The sequence below is a fragment of the Pelobates fuscus genome, chromosome 7 (assembly GCF_036172605.1).
Source record: "Pelobates fuscus isolate aPelFus1 chromosome 7, aPelFus1.pri, whole genome shotgun sequence".
NCBI classification, from domain to species: domain Eukaryota; kingdom Metazoa; phylum Chordata; class Amphibia; order Anura; family Pelobatidae; genus Pelobates; species Pelobates fuscus.
The window spans coordinates 180,176,921-180,187,877 of NC_086323.1; the positions used below are offsets into that span (position 1 = coordinate 180,176,921).

At 41.1% G+C, this 10,957-nt stretch overlaps 1 protein-coding gene across 1 annotated transcript in view; it reads left to right on the top strand.

Annotated features, from left to right (window-relative positions):
• Positions 1 to 3,034, top strand: part of ST13 (ST13 Hsp70 interacting protein) — a 158,432-nt gene extending 155,398 nt beyond the window's left edge. The window contains exon 9 of the mRNA XM_063428168.1: positions 2,650 to 3,034. Coding sequence (XP_063284238.1) covers positions 2,650 to 2,778 — 129 coding nt within the window. The 3' untranslated portion in view covers positions 2,779 to 3,034. The remainder of the gene's footprint in view (positions 1 to 2,649) is intronic.
• Positions 3,035 to 10,957: the final 7,923 nt, after the last annotated feature.

Below are 10,957 nucleotides of genomic sequence, written 5' to 3' on the forward strand. Positions count from 1 at the left end.
TATTTTTACATAATTAAATACTTTTATTAATTATGGTTTGAGGGACCGGCCTGACAACCCAGGCAGAAAGTCCACAGAATTTGGTTCGCAGGCCCTATATTTAACCCTGTAACTTTCCAAGACACTATAAAACCTGTACATAGGGTTATTGTTTTACTCGGGAGTTTTGGCTGAATACAAATATTAGTGTTTCAAAACAGTAAAATGTATCACAATGATGATATTGTCAGCCATTTATTGCATTTTTACACACAAACTGCACTTTCACTGACCATATCATTATTCTGATACATTTTACAGTTTTAAAACACTAATATTTGTGTTCAGCGAAATTACCCGAGTATAACAGTACACCCCATGTACAGGGTTATGGTGTTTTCAAAAGTTACAGAGTCAAATATAAGGCTTGCATTTCAGTTTTTTCACATTGAAATTTGCCAGATTAGTTATGTTGCCTTTGAGACCGTATAGTAGCCCAGGAATGAGATTTACCCCCATAATGGCATACCATTTACAAAAGTAGGCAACCCAAGGTATTGCAAATGGGGAATGTCAAGTCTTTTTTTAGTAGACACTTAGTCACAAATAATGGCCAAAATTTGTGTTAAACACACAAACAAATATAAACGCTACATTTGGCCAGGGTTTGTGGCTATGTGACCACTAAAAAAGACTGGACATACCCAATTTGTAATACCTTGGGTTGTCTACTTTTGCAAATGGTATCCCATCATGGGGGTAATACTCATTCTTGGGCTACCATTTATATTTAACCTTTCCAAAACACCATAAAACCTGTACATTTTGGATACTGTTTTACTTGTGAGACATCGCTGAATACAAATATGTGTATTTTATTGCCGTAACCGCTAACAGTGTTATGCCATTCACAGTTAAAATACCATGCAGAACGAAAAAAAAAACACAATTTCATAATTTCTTACTTTTTTTTTTTTTTAAATTCTTTATTTTTGAAGTGCAGATAATTACATGCGACTTGTCACGCCCCAACAGCTTGTGACAGGGGATAAAATACATAGCTTGTAAGCAGTAAGGCAGTGAGAAGACATGCACATTTTTTTTTTTTTTTTTTGGTTACATTAAGTAGAACGATAAAACAGATTGTAATAATCAGGCTATACTGGCTGACTATGCGATTACAAGATTGGTAAATGAATGTCATTCTATTATAAGATAGGTAAACTAGGGTAGTTATGACATGCTTTAACCTTTAGTTAGATTATGGGTGATACATATGGTAGCACTGAATTGTAAGTAGAGACTGTGCGGACTTATGAGAGGCCCCCCCAGGCGATTCGTACTACACAGGTATGAGTCCCTTAATAACAATTAAAACAAGGAAAGAGAGACTATGATAGAAATAATAGTTGAAACAGATGAGTACAAGAATACCCCAATGTACTGCCAGTATCTGACCAGTCTGGAGGCAAATGCAGTCGTGGGAGTTCATCTGGTAGGGAATATTGGGTTCTTTGCCTAACATTAAGTCCCCTTCTTGAGGTGACTCATCCGATGCCTTTTTGGGGGTGAATGCGTACTGCTCGCAATTTAGAGTCCTCTGCTGAAGGAAAGTCTCTGCTCAGGAGGTGCCACGTGTAGCCGGTGCCGTTCGGAGCCTGTGGTGTGTAGATCTCTGACAGCCACGAGTACCAGGGTGCCCGGTCTGCCTCCAGTCGCTGGGTGCTGTTCACTAGGCTGGTACTCTGCAGGGTGTTTGCAGCATGTGATACGCTTCTCGGCAGCAGGGATTTGTGTGAGTGCTTGACTGCTGCTTCACACGTGTCGGCAGGCCCCGCTGTGTAGTAGCGGTTGCGGGCAGCCGGTGAATCAGTGCGTCGTCCTGTACTGTGCCCAGAGGATGAAGAAGGCCTCCTAGATTCCAGCCACAGCGGAGGTGAGTATCTTGTTTGAGTTCGATGGTGTATGCAGGCTTTGTGCCATCGCACATGGCCTCCGCCATATTGATTGCAGTGCTTGGGTTGCGGGTCTTTGCGACCCAGTTACTGTGCGTCGAGGTGCTCGGATCCTGAGGGTGCGGACCGGGATCACCCCCCCGGTCCAAGGAGGGGGTTTGGGGCCAGTTCCCAGCAGGTCCGACTCATGGCTGAGCGCTGATCGGCAGTTAGTGGGGCAGCGGCCGTCTACCCCTCCTACCGCCTGAGTAGGCCACGAGGTGCCGATGAGGAACCCTCCTCCTGGGGACTGAAGCCCGTTCGGCCAGCCTCTCCCTAGATCCAGGGCTCTCTGCCCGCTGAGGGCCACCGGTGCTGGACAGTTTTCTGCCCAAAATTGCAGGTTTGGTGCCAATCTGGGCCTAGTTTGCAGGAGCTGGTGTCGAGTGCGACCGTCCAGCTCGGCGGTCCAGCCCCGCCCCCCCAATTTCTTACTTTTTTTATATTTTATTCATATTAAATTATGTTTCATACATAAATATTTGATATGAAACGAAAGCCCTGTTTCCCCTGAACAAAATTATATATAAAAAGTGTGGGTGCATTTAATATGAATTCTGGTTGAACAGACATATAGCATAAATTAAGTTTTGTTTATGTTTCGTTTGAATCACAACTTGTACAATTGCCTCAGTCCTTAAGCGGTTAAAGTACCTTGTTTGTTTTTCCTCAACAGGACCCAGAGGTCATGTCTGCATTTCAGGATGTGGCTCAGAACCCCGCCAATATATCAAAGTACCAGGGAAATCCTAAGGTGATGAATCTGATCAGCAAACTGTCAAGTAAATTTGGAGCCAATGCGTAGCTTTCTCTCCAGATCCTCAGACACCCACATCAGAGATGCTTAAATGGATATAACATTATGGTTTTCCATGACCCGTCTTGATATTCTAGATATGAGCACTATCATTATTATATTGTATGACTTAACTGCTTGGATATCACAGTCACTACCTTCCTTTGTAAAATATCAAGCCATCCAAAAATTTGCAACCTGTGGGATAACTTGAGTGTTGCTATCAAAACATATTGAAGATGCAATAAAAAAAAAGTTGATTGTTTTTTTTTTTGGTTTGTTTAATTCTTCATACCCTGGAAATTACCCTTGAGAGCTTGACAATGTAACTTGATAATATGACCAATAAATTAAGTTGTTGCTGGCATGAAACCATTAAAGGGACACTAGTCACTAAAACAACTACAGGTTAATGTAGTTGTTATGGTGTGTAATTGTTCCCTGTATGCATTTTCATGCAAACACTGCCTTTTCACGGAAAAGGCTGTCTTTACATTGTCCCCTAAGGGCACCTCCTTTGGCCACTCTTCAGATGACCGCTGAAGGTTCTTCCTGGGTCAATACTGCTTTCAGCGTCTCCACTCTCTCTCCACTCTAGAAGCTGAATTTACCTCATAGAGATGCACGGATTCAATTGATTTAATGCATCTCTATTAGGAGGTGCTGTTTGGCCAAGCCGGCGTCCCACCTTTCTTCACAACTGAAATCTTCCATTCCTTTTATTAACTTTGTAGCCTGCCTCCGCACTTTTTCTAGTGCCATAATATCCATCTTTAAGTGGATCGCAAAATGTTCCATCTACTAACCCCTTAAGGACGGCGAGGATGCTATGCCGTCCTTAAAGGAATAGGCCTAGAAATCCTGCCGATCGGGACTTACCTGGACTGGTGATCCCGGTCGGGGGGGGGGGGGGGGGGGGCTGCCTTTATGATCATATGGCCGCAATAGGGGTCTATGGAGCTGCCTGGATGGGGACTGCCTGAACTGTCAGGCAATCCCCAAGACTACTAAAAGTTAAAAAAAAAAAAAAAAATCAAATATGTTTTATATTATATATGTATAATATATTATAAATTATTTTAAAAAATATACATATGTTGCGGACCGTTTCAGCATAAAAGGGAATAAAATCCGTTTAGGCGATAATCCCCTTTTCCATAGACCAGCAGCTACTATAAGCACCAATTTCCCGAACTCCCAAACTGCACGGATTCACCAACTCTCGAACAGCAGACACACGAACCCTGGAAGCAGCCGAACAGGAAAAGCAATACGAACAGCTTACACTCCTGGCAATCGGCATACAGTCCCCTTCCCCCAAGAAAGAGACAACACTTCAGCTTCAGGGTTAAGCAGGAACTCTGGACTGGCTCATCCAGCCTGGCTTTTATTTCCAACTCACACATACAGGCCACACCCAGGGGGAGGCATAAAAGAACCAATGACATAGATGTTACCTCCCACACATCCCCTCCCCTTAGTGTGACACATAATCCCATTATACATACAGTGTAAAATATACTTTTACACAACTTTCATAACTTTGAAACCATACATCACATCCACATAAAAACCACATATTCAGACTCAGCATACTTTAAACATAAACACTCTCAAAAATCATACCAATCTCTTCAGTAAATAAAAACTTACACGGAAGTCCTTTTATGACCGACCGCAAGCACCTTTTCTTGCCCAAAATAGTTCCATGGATTTGGGCTGTGCGGTCGGTCCCTTCCTGGTATAAAAACGACCCGTTCGAAGTGTGTTCGGTACTTCGACTTTAGTCGAAGTGCAGTCGATGGTACGGGTCGGCGGTGTTCGAGTTAAAATGGCGCCGCCACGTGGTCCTTTGTCCGATGCCGGTCACTTCGACGACTTCGGCACCTTCGGTAACTTCGGCTGTATCCCAAGTGCCCTCTAGTAAGTGCCAATCCTTCTCCCATAGTCATTAAAGGGACGAACACTGTTCTTAAAGGGCCCAATCTCCCAGGGCCATAATCGCTGGGCAGGAGGCTAGCAACCAGGCCTCTCCAGTTCACAGTGGCGAAGCTGGTTTCGCCACAACATATATACATACATATATAAATATACATATATAATACACCAGGGTGCCACAACGGGCCCACATGGGCGCCGCTGAATGTTTTCCTTGTGCTATGATTATAGTACCGGGAAACCTAACTGATGAACAGCTGATGAACAATGTCGGCTGTCACTTCCTCCCTGCGTCATGCAGGGAGGCAGCGCGGGAGGGAGATGAGCACGCCAGACCCCTTACTCCCACCAGCCAGCAGAACTCCAAGCAAGGTAAGCTAACAGGAGGGTGGCTGGAAATATAAAAAAATAAATAAAAATAAATCACGTGTGTCAGGGTGTGCATCTGTGTGTGTGTGTGTGTGTGTGCGCGCGCATCTGTGTCATGGTGTGTGTTTTTATGTTAATGTGTGTCTGTCATGGTTTGTGCATGTATCAATGTTTGTGTGTGTATGTGTCGGTGTATTTATATGTATGTGTGTGACTGCTTGAATGTATGCAAGCAGTTCATAAATACATACTTACACATTAACACACATACATATAAACACCAGCGCAACATACACACTCCTGCAATCTAACTCAAACATTGCATACAGTTACAAGAAAAAGTATGTGAACCCTTTGGAATGATATAGATTTCTGCACAAATTGGTCAAAAAATGTGATCTGATCATCATCTAAGTCACAATAGACAACCATAGTCTGCTTAAACTAATAACACACAAATAATGAAATGTTACATAGCTGAAAAGAGACTTGTGCCCATCAAGTTCAGCCTTCCTCACATTTGTTTTTTGCTGTTGATCCAAAAGAAGGCAAACAAAAACAGTTTAAAGCACAATTTTGCAACAAGCTAGGGAAAAAAATGCATTCTTTACCCCAGAATGGCAGTCAGATTTATCCTTGGATCAAGCAGTTATTACCCTACATTGAAAGATTTTATCCTTGAATATTTTGTTTTTGAAAGTATGCATCTAGTAGCTGTTTGAACATCTGTATGGACTCTGATAAAACCACTTCTTCAGGCAGAGAATTCCACATCCTGATTGTTCTTATAGTAAAAAAAACCTTTGCCTTAGACTAAATCTTCTTTCTTCCAGTCTAAACGCATGGCCTCGTGTCCTATTTAAAGTCCGGTTTGTGAATAGATTTCCACACATACATCTGTGGGATACAGAAGAGAAGAGGGAACATTTCAGGTGTTACATATTGGGGTCACATAACATTATGTGCAATTGTTCACAGTTCTAACAGTCACATTAGATAGCTATACGTATATATCGAGGCCCTGTTGTGGTTCATCTAAGAGTTCTTGTGACGGTCCAATTAGTTGGTGAAGCTGTCTCTATCTCCTAACGTTGCGGGGGAGGATGGCGGCTAAGGACTGGCAACGTGCCAGTAGAGGGGGAGTTGTGGGAAGGGTGAAGGAAGGGGGGGGGGGGGGGGGGGGTTGGTGGTCTAATGGGGTCCTGCCTGTTTTTTTTGTACCGTTATGTCATTAGGTGATTCCGTGGATTTTGAACCCTTTTTGAATATAGGAACCACATCTGCCTTCCTCCAATCCTCCGGAACACTTCCTGAAAGAAAAGAATCTTGAAAGAATAAAAACAGAGGTTCAATTATTTCTACACTTAGTTCCTTAAGAACACTTGGATGGATACCGTCAGGCCCTGGAGCTTTGTTTATATTGACTTTCTTTAGTTGCTGCAGCACCTTGTCTTAAGTTAACCAATTACAATTATTCTGCAAGTTTTTAGTAGTAATCATTTGCACATCTATTGCCATGGGTTCTTCCTTAATATATACGGAGGAGAAATAGTTATTTAAAATTCCTGCCTTTTCCTGGTCTTCATTAACTAACACCCCCGTTTCAGTTTTTAGTGTACCTACACTTTAATTTTTGTTTTTTTTAGAATCTATGTACCGTGTATATTCGAGTATAAGCCGACCCGAATATAAGCCGAGACCCCTAATTTTACCCCAACAAACTGGGAAAACTTATTGACTCGAGTATAAGACTAGGGTAGGTAATGCAGCAGCTACTGGTAAATTTCTAAATAAAATTAGATCTTAAAAAAAATATATTAATTTAATTTTTATTTACAGTGTATGTGTATGAATGCAGTGTGTGTGTGTGTGTATGAGTGCAGTGTGTGTGTGTATGAGTGCAGTGTGTGTGTGTGTATGAATGCAGTGTGTGCGTGTGTGTGTATGAGTGCAGTGTGTGCGTGTGTGTGTATGAGTGCAGTGTGTGTGTGATGCAGAGCCTTGGTGGGGGGTGGGCATTTTTATTATTATTTTTTAATTATAATAATTGTAATTTTTTTGTTATATTATTATTATTTTTTAACCCCTTAAGGACTGGCCTGTTTTTGCGATGTTTGTACGTTAAGGACCAGAGCAGTTTTAACACTTTTGTGGTGTTTGTGTTTAGCTGTAATTTTCCGCTCTCTCATTTACGGTTCCCATACAAGTTATATATTGTTTTTTTCACGACAAGAAGGGCTTTCTTTACATACCAGTATTTATATTATGTCATATATTGTATTTAAAAAAAATAATAAAATATGGTGAAAAAAAAAAAAAAAAGCATGTTTTTGGACTTTTACTTGAAAAATCTTTTACTTATCTACAAAAGCTAATGAAAAAAACTGCCAAATAGATTCAAAATGTTGTCCCGAGTTTAAAAACACCCAGTGTTTACATGCTTTATTGCTTTTTTTTGCAAGTTATAGGCCTATAAATACAAGTAGGAAATTGCTGTTTCAATATATATATATATATATATATATATTTTAAATGTATCAATAGTGACATTGTTACACCGTTATCTGTCATAAATCCCCGAAACACACCTAACATGTACATATTTTTTAAAGTAGACAACCCAGGGTATTCAAAATGGGGTATGTCCAGTCTTTTTTAGTAGCCACCTAGTCACAAACACTGGCCAAAGTTAGCATTTATATTTGTTTGTGTGTTAAAAATGCAAAAAAACGCTAACTTTGGCCGGTGTTTGTGACTAAGTGGCTACTAAAAAAGGCGGAACATACCCCATTTGCAATACCTTGGGTTGTCTTCTTTTGCAAATGGTATGCCATCATGGGGCTATTTCTCATTCCTTGGCTACCATACGCTCTCAGAGGCAACCTAACCAATCTGACAAATTTCAATAAAAAAAAAAAGTCTTATATTTGACCCTGTAACTTTCACAAACACTATAAAACCTCTACATGTGGGGTACTGTTATACTCAGGAGACTTTGCTGAACACAAATATTAGTGTATCAGAACAGTAAAATATATCACAGCAATAATATCCTCAGTGAAAGAGCTGTTTGTGTGTGAAAAATGCAAAAAACGGTGTTTGCTACTAGCTCCTGGTAAACTACGTTAAAACAGCTAAAAACTGCGGCAAAACCTGAGAAACTCGGCCCTAGGCAACCAAGGGAGCACCCTCACTACACTCAACTACTCCCCAAGCTTGAATTTGGGTGACCCGATGGAAGCTTACGGAGCCTCAGCTTGCGGCCTACTACGGTCGACGGTCAGGGTGCTGGGGGAGACGGCCGACCTCCCGACCCCGGACTCCAGGCGGCCAAAAAAGTCTGCACAGCCCTGTTCCCCCCCCCCTGGACCGGCAGGGGATATCCCGGTCCCCTCTGAGTGCCACCTCACCTCAGCAGGGTCGACAAGATGGAGTAAAGACCGCATGGTCACCAAAGATGGCGGATGGTCTAAGGGGCAATCGAGAAATTGAGCCCTTTGAGACCGCCTTTGAAAAGTCCTGGCAGGCATTCTGGCTCCGCATGAAACCCCAGGCACACCGACTAACCTCAAAACGTGAAAGCCTAACGACAACGGAGGTACCTCCATCCAGGCGAAAGGCCTGCTCAACGCGGAAGCCAGCCCGGCGTCCTCTAGCCCAGAGAAGCCCCCGGCTTACTGTGGCCCGATCCCGACGACACTCAAGGGCACCTTTCCAAGTGACAAAGCCCACCCCAGACCCACAGCGAGATACAGCCACGCCACGACCACACAGTCGAGACCCGGGCGCAACACGGCAGGGAGAGAGCCAAAAGCAGGAACCTCCGCAGCAACACCACTCTCGAGGACCGGACCCGGCAGGAGTCCGGGAGCTATTAGCACTACAGCTCAGGGGGGGTCGCCCTCATACCCACGACTCGCACCCACGAAAGGACTTACCTCCACGAGCACCTCGAAAGGCACATACGCGGGAACGTGCGAAGCTCCACACTCATCCACGACTACAAGTCAAACATGCCCTTAGAGCTGTGCCATGGGATATGGGCTCTATGGACTGCCATGGGACTCAGGGTGGGGGGCTCGAAGTTACAATCCTGTTATATGGGGCAGTCTGGATGCCATTGATAGGCATAGGGTAAGCAGTACCTAGAAGAGGCAGCACTCTCCTCTTTAGCCTAGCAATATCTCTATATGACACTGCATTTAGTTTGTTTTATAATACCTTACGTTACTTTATCTGAATAATCGTCCTAACTAGGCTATTTAATAGTAAACATGCTTAGCGTAACTTATGTATTTCACCTATGTCAAATGCTTAGCGTAACTCATGTATTTCACCTATGACAAATGCCTAGCGTAACTCGTGTATTTCACCTATGGATAAGGCTTAGCGCATCTCGTGTATTCCACCTATGAAAAATGCTTAGGGTAACTCGTGTATTTCACCTGGGAAAAATGCTTAGCGTAACTCGTGTATTTCACTTATGAATAATGCTTAGCGTAACTCGTGTATTTCAATTATGACTAATGCTTAGCGTAACTCGTATATTTCACCTATGAAAAATGCTTAGAGTAACTCGTGTAATTCACCTATGAAAATGCTTAGCATAACTCGTGTATTTCACCTATGAAGACATATCAATACTATAAAAAAATGTGCCTGTACATCAAAAGCCACACTATGCAATACCACTGTTCACCTATCCTACCGGATGTCGCTGTTGTGGCACAAGCCGGCTGTTTGTTCATCCTGTGCACAACCAAAATAAAGAATTTAAAAAAAAAAAAAAAAAAATGCAAAAAACTTCACTTTCACTGACAATATCATCGCTGTGATATGTTTTACTGTTTTGAAACACTAATATTTGTGTTCAGCGAAGTCTCCCGAGTAAAACAGTACCCCCATGTACAGGATTTAGGGTGTCATGGAAAGTTACAGGGTTAAACACAGTGCTAGCAAATTAAATTATCTGGACTTTTGGCCTGGGTTGGCAGGCAGGTCCCTCAAATTGCAATCATTAAAATTACTTAATTAGGTAAAAAGATTACATAAATATGCACGTAGAATTTTAATATATATACATATTTATATATTTGACGTCTACGTGTATATTTATGAAATTTATGTAATTATGTATGTGGACATATGTATATTTCGTATTATTTTTATTTATTTATTTATCCATAGATATATATATCATTACATTCTAAGTGTATTTTGATATAAATATATATATATCAATATCAAAATACTATTAGAATAAAATTGAATATATATATAATTTTTTTTTTAATTATTAAAAATTATTTTTATTTTTTGTTATTTATTTTTATTAACATATTATTTGTATTTTATAATAATATATATATATATATATATACCATATATATAGTTATTATATATATTGTATATATATATTGTATATATATATATATATATATATATATATGTGTGTGTAATTTAAATATAAGTGTATTTTATATTAATATACGTATATATAAATATAAAAATACACTTAGTGTGACATTATATATGATATATATATACATATATTATATATAGGTATATATAGATATAATACATGTATATATAGCATATATATATACACATATTATTATTTTTTTTTACACTGATTGTTTTTTTTTTACACTTTATTTTATGATTTTACAGATGCAGGGAGACTGCCTGTCAGCACAGACAGTCCCCCTGCAGGCAGATACACAGACCCCTATTGCGGTCATGTGATCGAGTGATCACATGGCCGTGGGGTCCTGATCTGCCGAGGGGGGACTGCCCGGGCAGACAGGCAGTCCCCCTGGACCGGGAGGAGAGCTGATCGCCGCCGTGGGACCGACGGCGATCAGGTAAGTTGCCCAAAACT